This window comes from Pseudorasbora parva, chromosome 5 (genome assembly GCF_024679245.1).
Source record: "Pseudorasbora parva isolate DD20220531a chromosome 5, ASM2467924v1, whole genome shotgun sequence".
NCBI lineage: Eukaryota > Metazoa > Chordata > Actinopteri > Cypriniformes > Gobionidae > Pseudorasbora > Pseudorasbora parva.
The window spans coordinates 28,933,215-28,949,045 of record NC_090176.1 but is presented as its reverse complement, the minus strand read 5'-3'; the positions used below and the strand labels follow the sequence as shown (position 1 = coordinate 28,949,045).

Genomic DNA, 15,831 nt, shown 5'->3' with positions numbered 1-15,831 from the left:
TCATGACGCATTTTTTTACTGATGCGACTTAAGAGTCTGGAAAATACGGTACCCTATGTGTGGCATGGTACAGACATGTTACTCACAGTAAATAAAGAAAACTAGATTCAAACAATAAGACAAACCGTGTTGAGCAATAATATTTTTCAGTTTTCCGTCGATTTAGTTATTTTAATCCAAAACTCTTACATATTGTGCCTTTAAGTAACAAATATTTAGATGATTTTAATATGATACGGCCATATTCAACTTTCTAAAGAGTGTCAATTTTGTGAGAAATGCACACAAACCTGCGGAGGAGTGTAGTTGTGTTACAGTTGATGAGCAATACAGAGCTGATGAGCAGGGGTACAATATGAGGCCAGCAAGGGTCAGGATCCAAATGAACCCAATATCTGAATAAGACATACATGTTAAAAATGATAAACCCCAACAGGACTTTGACTATAGAGTACTTTGTCTTAACTTTCAGGTAGTTGCTCTTTTCTAGGACTTTACTTGCATTAATTTAGTAACTTTAGAAATTTCTAATGAACCTGCACATTAAATTTCTCTATTACCTGAGATTGTGTTTCCAGTGGATAAGGGACGGGGCGCTGAGCATCATGGTAAGAGTAAGCATGGTGGAAAAACTTAAGTGGAGCTGCAGATCATCTCTGATGTCTTGTAGCACTGATTCTGACAGTAAAGGGCTGCCGTTACATTCTTTACTCTTACTGTGTGAATCAATACCATGAAAACCATTTTCGGAGTTTTGCGAAACTTTCTGGGGCGCCTGGTTTAACGGGAACAAAACATTTAGAAATTACAGGTATTGTGAGCCAACTAGAGTAAAAAACATAAATGATATAAAAGGAGACATTTATACCAGGTTCAGGATGTGGCTCAGTGATCTCTCTGTCATCTGTAATCTAAGCACCTGCACAGGAGGCATTCACAGGAGGTTTAACTCATTATGAAGAAAAGTGTACACTCATATAAAAAAAAGAGAAATAGGTTAGTAACTTTTCGAGGCATCAGCAAGAATAAATTCTGAAATCAAGCATCCAACTTAAGGGTGCAGTGTGTAGTGTTTGTGATCTATTGACAAAAATGCAACATAATATAAATAACTATGTTTTCAGTGGTGTATAAAAAGACCTAACATAATGAACAATTACGTTTTTATTACCTTAGAATGAGCCATTTCTATCTACAAACACCACGCGTCACCTTACAGTGAAATCGCCATTTTGCATCGTCACGTTTCTACCAGGGGTGTCCAACCCTGCTCCTGGAGAGCTACCATCCTGCAAATTTCAGTTCCAGCACTGTTCCAACCCACCTGTCTGTAATTATCTAACACCCTGATTACCATGATTAGCTGGTTCAGGTGTGTTTGATTCAGGTTGGAGCTAAAATCTACAGGAGCTCTCCCGGACCAGGGTTGGACACCCCTGCAACGCACAACTTCTCTACAGAGCACTAGTCACTCTCTGCTCTCTCTGACTACAACATTTTTGTCCTGTGTCGGCCACTGTAGCTCCTCTATGTGCTCCAAAAGGGAGGGGAGAGCAGAGAGTGATTGAAACTCATGGCCCTTACCACTAGATGACACTAAAATCTGCACACTGCACCCTTAAGGTAAAAAAAATAAATCTCTCTAGATTAGAAAAATTATTTCTCTTACCAACCCTAACAGATATTTAAGGAAGGGAAGACAAATCACTCACTCTGTAGAGGTGGAGAAGAGTCGAGACCATAAGTGCCAAGGCTCCACATGTAATGCCTCCCAGCACAATGAGAGAGACAATCAGGAGAATCTGAGTATGAAAACGAAACGTGCCACAGTCCCGGGACACTGAAGGTCTGCAAACAAACACAGTGTCACACACATGATGTGTATTTCTGAAAAGACCTACAGAGACATATTTACTAACTAGTAATATTTACTAACTTTGGCAGAAAGTGACCAATTTTAGCTAGTCAATAGGGATGAGATGTTGTTTATAACATACATTTATTTATTTTTTATTCAGCATCAATATTTTAGATCAAAACGTGCATGGATTACTCCAGTCTTCAGTGTAACATGATCCTTCAGAAATCATTCTAATACACTGATCGGAAGCTTTTCTTATTATCTATGTTGAAAACATTTATTCTGCTTAAAATAATGGTGGAAATGTGATTTTTTTTTTTTTTTCGGATTCTTTGGAAGAGCATTTGTTGAAACAATTTTAAAAGTTTTTGATCAATTTAAAGCATCCATGCAGGATAAAGGTATTCATTTCTTTAAAAAAAACTTAACTTTTAAACAGTAATGTATAAATATAAAACATTTTGATATTTAGATAAATGCAGTGTTGAACTCACAGAATTAACTCACAAGTGTGCATTTTTGTTTGTTGATTTAGATCAGAAGAAAATGTATTGCAAAACATCTATTTATTCAGAGCATCTACTACAAAGCAGTTGATTTTCACCTGTGCAGTGGTGCAAGAAAAAAGGACAGGAAGTAGACAAAAACTCTGAGGACTGTGCTACCCCAGAATGCAATAGCTGCACCGAGCACACAGAGCAGTGGTGACACTAGACGAGGCCATTCCTGTATAGAGGCTTTTGGATCCTGGGATATGCTTTCCATAGAGTTTAGAGGAAGAGTGTCCACTCCAGGAAGACCCAGAGAGGACCAGATATCCTGAAACCAGCTCTGCCTATAGTAGAAAAAAACAAAACAATTAGAGGGGGGAGGGGGATATGATATATACCGTATTGTATACCTGTATAATTCTGCAGCAACCATTTATTTTGCATTGTCAAATTGAAGCATTGCCTGACTAGGCCATGGCTGTAGCCAGCTATGAGGTCACAGAGGCCCATTTACATTTGTATTTACATTTATAAATACATTTTGTATTTTTCCGAGGTGAAAAATACAAAATACATTTATTACATGTTAATTTACCCATTAACATAATGTTATGAAATAATTGACTAATCAAATCAAAGATCAGCGCAAGGAACGTGACATTTCAGTAAATGGACAAAGTTCTAAGATGTTAGTATAGCTAAACATTTCATATTTGACCACTGTTTTAGGGCAAATGTTAAACAACCGACAAAAATAATCAGGTCAACAAATAAAATTGTCTAATTTCACCATTCAGAATTAAAATTAGGCGTACAATTTACGTGATTCGTGTATTGTAATAATTAGCAACTGTCAATGTGAGGGGAAAAGAAACATTAGCAAACCAGATTTCATCAGATTAGGCACAAGATAATGAATGTGTACATATTGTGCATTAATTTAATAAACTTATTTACCAAGCATTCACAGCCTGCAGTAAATTAACTTGTATAACAAAATGATTAATAAAACATAGGCTAAACATCAGTTAACCCATTGTTGACCCTCTCTTCACTGACACATGAAAATGTAAAGACTATCAGTCAAAGCTCAGCTTTAAGGAGAGTATTGACAAATAATCTAATGTCCACGGTTTTGAAAGATATTTATTATTAATTTTTTGACCTTGAAATGTCTTAAATATGTAGATCAAGGAAATTATTTTTCTCAAGGAGTATGCCCCCTTACCCCCCTAACTACCATGAATTTGGGACCTTGCTGATTTTAAACCCCTGCCAATGGCAATACTAGGCTCCTATTTTTTTTTTTTTGCTGAAAAAGAGATTCAGCGTTCAGATACAGCATACACTTTGTAAAGACTGACCTGAGCAGTAGAAGCAGCAGGAGAAGAGGCAGTTCCAGTTTGTGGAGCTGTAAGGATTTACTCATGGCCTCTTGCATTTCAACAGGATGCCCTGATCTTTTGACAGAGCTCAGCTGAGCCCTTATCATCAAAACAAGCACTACAGCCAAGTAGACAGGCAGAACTGGACCACAGAAACGTAGAATCTAAAGAACAACAATTGCTTTTTAATGCAAGAATCTGGGTACAAAGTTGAAATGGCAGATGAAATACCACAATGCAAGCACACCTGCCCAAGCACTTTTGGAAACGAAGTCCGAATAGACACCTGTAGAGAAAAAAGACAATGTTAGTTGTCTTACTGGTAGGTTTACCTTTGAGAAAACAAAGGATGTAGGTGAAATACCTTGTATTGACAGTTGGGGGCAGTGTGGAGCTGCAGGAGGGCACTGGAGGTGTTGTCTGGGTGGCTGGTGTGAAGCATGCTGTAGATCTCAGATACCGAAGGAATACTTTGGTGGAAAACATACAAAGACACAATCATCAGCACTCTGATGGAAAAAGAGTACTGCTGAGAGATGAAGAAAGCTGTTTGATTATTAAAGGCAAGGCACATTCTACCTTGCCATGGTAAAAGAGTCTTCATGAAACCAAGGTACCCTCAGACGGTACACATTGGGCAGTCTGTCTGTATAACACAACACACATTATCAGATGTGAGTTTTTTAAAACACCATGCTGAATTTTGGCAGATGAAGAGCTGGTTACCTTTAGTGGTTTTGCAGTGACTTGTGATCGTTATTCTGAAAGCCTGATAAACCTGGACAAAAAACCCCACAAACTTGAGTACACATTTATGCTTTGGGGTATACATCTTTTGTTAGGCTGTAATTGATTAACAATTACTACTAATAAAAGGAACAGTATCCTCAAAAGACTTAGGATTATTATGGGATTTGTACATTACAAAAGCTTCTACTATGTGTATATATAGATATTTGAAAAATCAGAGGGATTAAATCTAAAGCGAAGCTGAGGTTAGCAGGGAAGGAGAGCAAAATGACAGGAAATGCTTTGAGTAATCACCTGATGAAAGTCTTGTAGCAGTAGTGTATGGAGAAGCCCAGAGGAGTTAATGCTGATGTCACTGACAGTCAGACCTGAAAGCAGTCACATTATGGTTAAAGCATTTGCATACATTAAACACAACTTACTTGGTTTTTAAAAGTAAGTAAAAATTACTGTATTTGACACTGTATTGTACTTGATTATTACATTCTTATTTTATAGGCCTATTTTAAAGTAGGACATACACAATAGTACATTTAAAATGTCCCTATTATGTTTTTTGGGGGATATTACCTTTCATGTAGTGTGTATATAGCTGTTGGTGAATATAAAATGTCTACAAGGTTTTAAAGATTAAATGCATGATAAATGAGTTATTGTTTTCCAAAAGAAAGACTGAACAAAATAAGTTCTGAACTGCCTGAAATGAGTCGTCAGTAATTCCACTTCCTGCACTTCCTAACAAATTTGCATAATGTAAGCCTATGGTCTTCATTAGCTGCCTTTACTCGCCCTCAAATACTGTAGTTATAGCCGAAAGGCCCAAAAGATTTTGGTTTATGTTGTCGACATGTCAAATCCACTTTGTATGCACTTCCAGAGGATGAGGACTGCCACAATTGTCCCAGTTTTAACATATCAATTAAAGCCTGTGTATACAAGTGCTGAAACTCAGATATGATAATGGACATCTCATTTCTGATCACAACAGACTGGGTCATCTGACCAATAATAGCTGAGTAGACTCTCAGAAAGAAGGGGTTTAGAGAAAACAAATCCTTTTACCAAACCACATCATATATTGTGAGGAAAAAAGGTGACGCTACAATGTAAATGAAAAAAGGTATTTGACCTTGGATGTAAAACTATTTTAGGAGACCTTCAAAACAAAACTAGGAACCTTAAAAATGGCATAACAGGAATTTTAAATGTGCATAAATATAAAAGAATTCATGCAGCCGCCATTAAAGCAAAAAATACCAACACATTACTCCGGATGAAAGGTTCTGATTAATGTTAACATATACATGTGTGTGATTTCAGCTCACCAAAGGACAGCGTATGAGGCACCTGTACTGAGACAGTAAGGCTCTGCTCTCTCTGCAGCTCACACTCCACTACAAACTACAATCAGACAATCAAACACTTTAACTAGTTCATTGTGCAAATTAATTTGTAATGAGTCATCCAATGCATGTTTTCAAAAGAAAAATGTATACTAATGTAGTCATGTAAATAAGTTTTCATAATTAATTCATAAAGTTAACCTGTCCTCCGCTTGGGTTAGAGGCATCAATGATGAGATGAGAGACAGATAAGAGTTCACTGATTTTCACTGTCACAGCCTATAAAGGAACAGACCGTTTATATATCACATTTATTTCAAAAGTAGTATTATAAGATGTGTTATTGCATGTGTACGAAAAACTAGGCTGACCTTATAGGCTGGAAGGAGCTCTGTCTCAGATGACAGATCTACAGCCTGAACACTGGAAAAATAGGAAAAACAAGATATGCACTTTACAAAGCAAATAATTACAAACAGTATACAATTCACATGATCAACAATAGTCCAGAGTACTGGTATGGGTAAGCATGTGCGTGGCGAACCTGCATGAAAATGTGCCAACTTTGTAAAAGAAAGGCATTTAAATACTGCAGATGATACAGGTGCAGATTATGTATGAGTCCTGGTCATTTCCAAGTTCAAGAGAAATTTGTGTGGTTAATTTTACTCACCATGTGGAGCCGCTCATCTGTGTGCAGCCGTACAGCCAGCTGGTCATTTCCTGTTAAACATGCAGATATACATAGCTCTTCAAAGCATAACAGAGAGAAAAACTATTTTCCTGCAAAACATTACTTTTTTTTCACTTATCATACTTTGCAAAATAAACAAGCACAAAATTCACTGTTAAAGGGGGGGTGAAATGCTGTTTCATGCATACTGATCTTTTTACACTGTTAAAGACTTGGATTCCCATCCTAAACATGGACAAAGTTTCAAAAGTTAAGGTGGACGTTTGATGGGAGTATTTCTTTGTCAAAAATACTACTTCCGGTTAGTCATAAGTTTCGGCAAGTTTTTTGCGATCATGCGTCCCCTTTGACGTCAATGGGGGCGGAATTTCCTTGTATGGGCCTTACGGACAATTCTACCGGAAGAGCGTGAGAGAGAGAGAGAGAGGGAGAGAGCGAAAGTAACAGGCTACCCCCATCAAAGCGCTGGCTCGTAGGCGGCTGCACAGGTGATGTGCACAATTACAATGTCACCAAAAAAGTGCGTTTTTGGTTGCCAGACCAAGACAGTCCTGCACAGATTCCCCAAAAACCCCGCGTTAAGGCAACAGTGGATGTAATTTGCTTTTCCGGATCAGCAACTGAGTTGCGCGAATGTTTATATCTGTTCGCTGCATTTCGGTGCCGACTGTTTCATAAACAAGGCCCAGCTCGACACAGGATTTTCCAATCGCCTAATGCTGAATGATGGAGCAGTCCCAACGATAAAGGTCCCAACGTTAGTACCGCAGGCGGTGAGTAAGACTGTTTCAAATGTCTGTGTTTTTGCCTATGCTCATCAATTAGCCCAAACATGATCACGTATAGTTAATTGATCAATGGAGCATGCGATGTGTTGTGCGTGTACATTTGTTTAGCTGGCCACTATTTGTGTAACTTTATGTTTGTGTATTGTAAAAGCACTCCAAACAACATTCAAATGCGCTACTATTCCGTGTCTTTCTATGTAAACACTAACTTAGCCTGCCGTGCAAAACCAGTCCGCTTAATAACGTTACAATTGTCTACACAAACCACGCCTAAACACACAAACACACGTCCACAACTGCACTTCCCACATGTACACCTTCAAAGACAAAAATACGACGATATAATTCAAGTATAAATATGTAAACAACACAAGCCGCTAAGCATATTATATAGTTAGTGTATAACTTGTACCACATAGAGACGTCCTGCTCTAGTCGTTTTTGCTGCTGCTCCTGTTCAACTGCAGCCTCTGGGTCTGATTCCGGATCATAGATGTATGGCTGTATCTGATTAAAAGCCATATTTTTATTTTGAATAAAGTTTTTTTCCCGCTGTTAGGGATGACACAGCTTTACGACGCACTCGACTCAACACAATAGCAGCGGCGTGCACACGTCATTATTTAGCTCCGCTCACACGACACGCCCCCACCCGCTCGGCTTTTTCGGAAAGACTCGGAACAGCGCATCTTTCTTATATAATTATAAAAAAAATAAAGACTTTTCGGAGATATGCAGGATGCAATGCTACTCTATAGGTACTCAAGATTGACATGACACTGACTGAAACTGAGTGTTTCACCCCCCCTTTAATGAGTATTTTTCATATCAGTATACTCAACTTCATAATATTTGACTAGATCTTTTAAAACATTTTAGAATTTGTATATGAATTTACATTTGAATGCAAAATAATACTGCACATTTTCTTCATGGCTGGGGCAGCTGGGACAGCAAGGAATGCTCCTAAATGCACTTAATTTTGCTGTAATGGCATGTGACATTCAAATCAAAATAATAAACTTAAAGGGGAAAAAGGGTTCTGAGTGTGATGCTGTATGGACTCTCTCACCATGTTATTACTGCGGCAATGGAAATGACTGTAGGCCTTCCTTCGACTGGAGAGAGCAAACAGGAAGTATTTGACTTGAGCTTCCTGCCAAGAGTTGGAGGATGGTTGATTGTGATCAGTGCAACGTTCAGAGAGTAGCTGCTGGCATAATTTTTCCAGAGATGATGAAACATATTGTCACCTTGGGGGCAGTGTAGAACAGACGGAGGGTGTTGACCTCCTTCCACGCCTCAGGAGGAGCTGGAAGGACAGATGAATAGATTCAGATAAAAATCCAGTTGTTAAAAATTGAGAAGACTATAAATATACATGTTCACACAAACACAGACCTGAGAAAATGACAGGGGCATCCTGTGCTTCTCCAGGCTGCAGCACTGGGTGTCTAAAGAAGTGATAGTTCAACACAGACATTCGCTTCTCGGGACTCTCTGTAAACTAAAGAGAAACTTGAGTCAATAAAAAAAAAACTTTAAAGGGTAAGTTCACCCAAAAATGAAAGATACGCATGTCACTAATTACTCACCCTCAATTTTTCAAACTTTTATTTACAAAATATTACATTTCTAACACGCGTACACACAACAGCATCTGCTGTCACATCAACATAACACGCATGTGTTAAAAAGATCTTCATTTGTGTTCCAAAGATGAATGAATGTCTAACTGGCAGCGGTGGACAGTAACGAATTACACTTACTTGAGTACTGTACTTGAGCATCTTATTACTTTAACTTGTACTTTTCACTTCACTACATTTCAATCAAGGTCCTTGTACCAGCTTTAAAAGTCATTGGATGAATTTTTGAACAATGATCAGTTGATGGAAAAATGGAAGAAGACTCCTCGGCACATGGCCATACATAGAAAGTATATTTCAGTTTTCTGAAAAGATTAAAGATGTTTCTTTTTAAACATTTGCTTTGTTTGCCTAAAACCATATCACAGCCTTAAAAAAAACTCACAGTCCAACCTGCGGAAGAATATTAAAGAGTTAGTTCACCCAAATGTCGTTCCACACCCGTAAGATCTCCGTTCATCTTCGGAACACAGTTTAAGATATTTTATATTTAGTCTGACAGCATATCTAAATGTAGACACATTATACTGTCCATGTCCAGAAAGCGAATAAAAACATCTTTAAAGTAGTCCATGTGTGACATCAGTTAGTTAATTAGAATCTCGAAACATCAAAAATACATTTTGGTCCAAAAATAACTAAAACTACGACTTTATTCAGCATTGTCTTCTCTTTCGCCTTTTTTTTTCAAACCTCAAATAAAGATTCAAATGGCCATGAATCAGCGTATTGATTCATGATTCGGATCGCCAGTATCACGTGATTTCAGCAGTTTGGCAGGCGATCTGAATCATGAATCAATACACTGATTCATGACCGTTTTAATCTTTATTTGAGGTTTAAAAACAAGCACGGAAGAGAAGACAATGCTGAATAAAGTTGTAGTTTGCTATTTTTGGATCAAAATGTATTTTCGATGCTTCAAGAGATTCTAACTAACTAACTGATGTCACATATGGACTACTTTGATGATGTTTTTATTCCCTTTCTGGACATAGACAGTATAGTGTATCTTAAAATTTGTTCCGAAGATAAACGGAGGTCTTACGGGTGTGGAACGACATTAGGGTGAGTCATTAATGACATCAATTTCCTTTTTGGGTAAACTAACGCTTTAAGCAATGCAAACATTTCTGATGAAAGCTTGAAATGGGAATTGTCTGTGTTTTTAGAGATAAAGTTTTAGTGTGAAAGAAAGGTCGGTAAAATAATTTTTTAATGAATTTGCCTGTAAAGTTGTCCTAACCTTGTGAATACACCATTAGCACATAATGTAAGGTTCGGCAATGACGTTACTTAGCATGCAAAAACTTAAATGGGCTAGTAACATTAAACTAAGTCCTTTTGGAAATATGTTTTAGCAAAATCTTGTCAAATAAACACAATGTAGAAACCTTTTTCCTGTATTATTTCAACTTTTAAAAAAGCTTTATAACTTTTAAACAATTATTTATATGAGTTCAAGGTAGTCGCATGCTAGCATGTCAGATGGAGCATAAATGACTAGCCATGGCATGATGACACAGCATGCATTCATCTAACAATAATAAAACAATGTGCTGACTTGAAAAAAGTCAGCACACCAAACTGTCTGATGAAGAGCCAGCATGCTAGAAAAGTCACCTATGTAAGAGTGAGGAGTCCATTATTAATTTTGGCGTGCCCACTTCTTTTCTGTTTTTTATTGTTTCCTTTGTCAAGCATCCAAATTTGCTAGTAATGTGCGTGTTTTTCCTCATTTCTGTTGACATAAAAAGGAAATTTACTTTTGATACCTAAGTATTTTTAAAAGTGAATACTTCAGTACTTTTACTTTCAGTAAAATTCAGTCTTTAAAACTTTCACTGGTAACGGAGAAATATTTGACCAGTAGTATATATACTTTCATTCAAGTAATGGAGTTGTGTACTTTGTCTGGATGAGGGTAAGTAATTAATGACAGTGAGTAATTCATTTTTAGGTGAACTTACCCTTTAAACACACACAAACTAACTATAAGGACAGTGCTCACCTGCCCTGTTTCAGGTTCAACCAGGTCGAAGAATGCCCGGACTGTGGCCAGAACCAGCTCCTTGCACCTTGAACGAAGCATTTGAAATTACAAAGGATGAAATTCAATGGCTATTAAGAAGCTAGGTAATTAAAAGAAAAATAATTGGCTATCAGCTATGATGCTTAATGTTAACAAAAAACATACCAAACAATGGAAATATGATCAGTGGAAACCCAGGTTCTGGGAACTGCAGTCACCTAAAACCAATATACCAATGTAAGGACATTAAAAGTTTCAGGGTGAAATATTTAACAAAAGATATTTTTTAAGAACATGGCTAGTAGACCTACCACTACTGACATCTTATTGAGGTCATCAATGGGACAGGACAGCCCCGTCAAGCCAGAGCGCACCTGGAAGTCAAGGTAACCTCCACCCACAGAGAGAACAGTAATATTGCGAAGGTCTTCAGCATTTGTGGCCCAGCGATGCCTGACTGTGGAGTAAAACTCTACAACAGACACACAATTCAGATGTTAGCATACTTAATAATTAAATTATTGTTTGCATCAAACTTTTTTTTTGAGAAAGTAAATATACAAATGTGCAAGTCCATACCTTCTGATTATACTATCATTCAAAAGTTTGGGGCTGGTAAAATTCTCTCATCTTTTTGAAAGAAGTCTTGTGTTCACCAAGACTGCGTGTATTTGATCAATACTATAGTCAATACATAAATATAGTGAAATATTATTACAACTCAAAATAACCATTGTCTACTTAATATATTTTTAAATGTAATTTATTCCGGTGATGGCAAAGCTGAACTTTAAACATCGTTACTCCAGTCTTCAGTGTCACGTGATCATTCAGAAATCATTCTGATATGCTGGTGCTTAAAAGGTTAGTTCGCCCAAAAATGACAATTAGATGTTTATCTGCTTACCCCCAATGCATCCAACATGTATGTGTGTCCCGATGAGTCTCATCAAGTTTTTCCATCGGCTGTAACTTCCGTCTAGGGAGGTCAAGCGGGCGCAATCATAGATATATATATATATATATATATATATATATATATATATATATATATATATATATATATATATATAGAATCCTCAGTTGTGCCTGTGCGGATCGGTCGAATGAGGAATCTACATGGTATATGCCTATGATCGCACCAGCTTGACCTCACTAGTTACAGCCAATGGGAAAACTTGATGAGACTCGTCAGGATAGGAGCTAAAAAAATAACATAAATACTGTTCGGTTTCTCACAGAAACCGATCGGATCATGTTTTAACAAATCAATGTGTCGTCAGGAGCAGCAGGGGTTTTGTGCACGTTGTCTACGCATGTTTTTTTGTTGTTGTTTGTTTTGCTCTCATAGACTTGTTACCCATTCACACCATTATATGACTGGCACACAGCAACGGTTGGAGTTAAAAATCTTCATTTGTGCTCTACTGAAGAAACAAACACACCTACATGTTGGATGCACTGGGGGTAAGCAGATAAACATCAAATTTCATTTTTGGTTAAACTAACCCTTTAAGAAACATTTCTTATGATAATCAATGTTGAAAACAGTTGTGTTGCTTAATATTTGAGGAAAACATAATAAAAATATTTGTAGGATTCTCGGCTAAAAATAAGAAATTCAAATAGAAATCTTTTGTAACACGAAAAATGTCTTTACTGCTCCTTGTTATCCATTTAATTCATCCTTGCAAAATAAAAGTACTAAATTCTTTCAAAAACAAAAACAAAAATCTCCAAAACCCACAAACTTTTGAACAGTGGTGTACCTTCAAAACTAATCTTCTGTCCATATTTATGTGTGTCTGTATGTCTTTTTCCTACCCAGTATATAAGGGTCAAGAGACAGGACAGGAGCCTGATGGGGAGAGGCCTGGGTGATGATGAGGCTGACCAGCCGTGGGTTGAAGCGTGCCAGGGTGAACAATGCTCTTGCTATCACACCACCCATGGAGTGACCCACCAGAACCACACTTGTGGGGGGGTCTGGACGGTCCTGCAGCCATGGGAATGTAGTAAAAAGACTACTGGTTTAAACGTAGATGATCTACTAATAGCAGTGTGCTTCAATTACAAAGTCACCAAAGACTGGAAAACACTACATGACTTTTCAAATCTGGCATCATAAACATGCCTACAGAAGGACAAACTAGACATCATAAACTAAACGAATGAGGATCATTCTGAACACAAATAACTATTAACTCCTACTGAAACATGGCACCTTGTTGCAAGGAGATACATGACAAACGAAAACAATATGTTCTGCTCAAAATACCAAATATTTTTTAAAGGAATCATAGCCTGAAGCTAAAAGTCTGTGTCCATCACAAATTTCTATGAAATCTGCCAACTCTGACTTCCCAAAAGCTGCAAATTCACTCTAAATTTCTGCAACAAGCACAGCCTCCTCCAGACTGAAAAGTGCAAAACAAATCTGTGCCAAAGTCATGTAGTATATTCCAGCCTGGGCCCTGGGGTCTGAGGTGTTTTTGGGGGGCCCTGGAGATGTTTTGACATTTGTGCTTATTTCAGTTACTTACAAAATTTTAATGGCTAATACTGCAAATAACATTTTATAATCATATTTATATTTGCATGTGGTCAACCCAAAACTGATACTGGAAAGATACTGTTCCATGAATTCGGTTATTGCTCTTGAATCATACTAACAAAAGTATAGATTGCTTTGATTTGTGATCTGTAATTATTGTCCAAAAAGGATGAAAAGGAAAGGGTAAAGGAAATAAAAGAAAAGGGACAGAAAGAAAAACAAGATGGAAGGTGGAAGAAAGTAAAGGACCAAAAACAGATGAAAAGGGGAAAAGGGACCCCTTGACCTCTGACCTTATAAAGACGCAAGATGGCTTTGATGCTTTCATGAAGAAACTGAGTCTGTCTGCGCAAGCTGCCCCCATACAGGGCCACCAGCTCCTCGTTGAAGTCAATAGTGAACACATTCATGTGAATTCGTCTGTCCAGGTTCTCAGCCTTCCTCAACGCTACTGAACCCAGAGAACGAGCTGCAAGAGAGTAAAACAACAAGCTCTCACACCTCACTTCCTCCATTTGCAATGTATAATCAGAGAAAGTTATCTGACACCAAGCGGTCACAAAAGCCATCTTGAAGGCAAAGTGAACAAGGCCAAGCTATATCACGTGTGTATTTATAAGATGTGCTGATTAAAAAAATCGCCACGGGGGGAGGGGGGACCTGTTCCATCTCACCTTGCTTGTAGCTGCCAGCATTCCCAGGCAGGAAGAGCACAGGTGCGCCGGTGAGCTTGAGTCCTCTGGTCTCCTGAGCATATACGCCCTCTCCATACAGATACAGCCCGTATGATGGGTACTGGCGCGCGACACGCCTAGGAAGCTGCACGCGCTGGAAACGCGCACGTACACAAAATAACAGGTATGACTGTGAGTGTGAGCAAAGATAAAGATAAAGATCTTGCGCCAAAGATAATGCAAGAACACAAACCAATTAAGTTGTGGAACAGGATTTTTGACACAAACGACACTTTAGATGTATAGGTTGTGGTGCAGGTTTGAATATGACATTAAGCTTCATTTTGAGATCCACAAAAAGTGGATTTTCTTCAGTGTTTATTGTTGCCAAAACAACAGGTTGAACGACAGGTATGAGGAAATGATGCACGGCCTGCCCCCAGTGAATTGTGCACACTCAAAGCCAGTAATGTTGCCCTAATTACAAGAAATTAAAGTGCAACTTGCATTTGGCTAAGCGCAAAACAAACATGTCAAGAAACCAACAGTGACAAAGACTGTTTTCAGTAACACTTACTCGGTATTCTGGGTACTCGAACATGTATGTCATGCTGCATCGATTCTCCTCGAACCCAAATAATAATTCCCGCAAACCCACGAGCAAAAGCCCAAGAGCAAAGCCGTAAAACGCGTATACAGCGACTCTCATGTCTTCACAAAATAAGCTTGATTATTTTTACAAATTCATGTCATTGTAATCGTGTCTCCGCTTTCCTCGTTGTAAACCCACACGGACGGTTTAAACCTATAGGAAACCTCCTACGGACCTGTCACTTAGCGCCTGTGATGACGTCACGACGCAGACAGGAGAGTTAACCAATCGAGAGCGAGAATAGGCTGAAAGTGGGATAGACGGCAAAAGAACAGTGGGATCATAGCAGAAAAATTCTCCTCTATTTAAAACGCAGAAAGGAGTAAATTGAGGGGGAAATCGAGGTCCGTCCAGAGGGGTCTGTCACGTCACCTTGAATAAGTTTAGGGCGAAGCGACCTGAATCGCACGATAACACATCAAATATCAGTAATTGCTCTTATGCAGTATACTTTCATATCGTGTCTTAATAGATCAAACATTAAAATATAGAAATTTCATTAGCATTATGTGGCTATTGGCAGCCATGAAAAATGTCTCTTTCTCTCCAGCATTTTGTGTTTTCCCTGTAACTAAATGTTTTTTATAGCTACTATATCTTCCAGGTAGCCACAGCACAAGCACAATGAGCAATAACGTCATCTGTGAATTTTTGACTGCATTAAAAACTTTTCACTTTGTATTATTAATAAATTACAGAAACCAGTTATTAAAAAATCTTGTTCATTTTCTTGCCATTGAGTCGATAATCCAACTCTAATAAAGTTTAAAGGTGTCTTAGCTTGACCAGAGCATGTTTCTTAATTTATTTATTGAAACAATAAATTTGCTTACTACATAAATTCATATTTTTAAATTACTGCGCTCTAAAGGTACTGCATTTCATGTTCAAAAGAAAACAAGCCAATACGATAAAAAAAAAACTATATTTGCTTTCAAATTCCATTTCTGTACTGTAT

The 15,831-nt window shown here is 37.9% G+C and overlaps 1 protein-coding gene across 1 annotated transcript in view; it reads right to left on the bottom strand.

The window, feature by feature from the left end:
- pgap1 (post-GPI attachment to proteins inositol deacylase 1) overlaps positions 1 to 15,034 on the bottom strand; it is a 23,325-nt gene extending 8,291 nt beyond the window's left edge. The window contains exons 1-25 of the mRNA XM_067443801.1: positions 14,799 to 15,034; positions 14,222 to 14,375; positions 13,841 to 14,016; positions 12,818 to 12,989; positions 11,305 to 11,465; positions 11,159 to 11,211; positions 10,973 to 11,039; positions 8,714 to 8,819; positions 8,566 to 8,624; positions 8,385 to 8,468; positions 6,504 to 6,553; positions 6,202 to 6,253; positions 6,032 to 6,109; positions 5,813 to 5,888; positions 4,782 to 4,855; positions 4,464 to 4,515; positions 4,317 to 4,383; positions 4,102 to 4,207; positions 3,985 to 4,023; positions 3,717 to 3,901; positions 2,466 to 2,696; positions 1,713 to 1,848; positions 869 to 919; positions 561 to 775; positions 291 to 395 (exon numbers count right to left, since the gene is read on the bottom strand). Coding sequence (XP_067299902.1) covers positions 291 to 395; positions 561 to 775; positions 869 to 919; positions 1,713 to 1,848; positions 2,466 to 2,696; positions 3,717 to 3,901; positions 3,985 to 4,023; positions 4,102 to 4,207; positions 4,317 to 4,383; positions 4,464 to 4,515; positions 4,782 to 4,855; positions 5,813 to 5,888; positions 6,032 to 6,109; positions 6,202 to 6,253; positions 6,504 to 6,553; positions 8,385 to 8,468; positions 8,566 to 8,624; positions 8,714 to 8,819; positions 10,973 to 11,039; positions 11,159 to 11,211; positions 11,305 to 11,465; positions 12,818 to 12,989; positions 13,841 to 14,016; positions 14,222 to 14,375; positions 14,799 to 14,930 — 2,681 coding nt within the window. The 5' untranslated portion in view covers positions 14,931 to 15,034. The remainder of the gene's footprint in view (positions 1 to 290; positions 396 to 560; positions 776 to 868; positions 920 to 1,712; positions 1,849 to 2,465; positions 2,697 to 3,716; positions 3,902 to 3,984; positions 4,024 to 4,101; positions 4,208 to 4,316; positions 4,384 to 4,463; positions 4,516 to 4,781; positions 4,856 to 5,812; positions 5,889 to 6,031; positions 6,110 to 6,201; positions 6,254 to 6,503; positions 6,554 to 8,384; positions 8,469 to 8,565; positions 8,625 to 8,713; positions 8,820 to 10,972; positions 11,040 to 11,158; positions 11,212 to 11,304; positions 11,466 to 12,817; positions 12,990 to 13,840; positions 14,017 to 14,221; positions 14,376 to 14,798) is intronic.
- Positions 15,035 to 15,831: the final 797 nt, after the last annotated feature.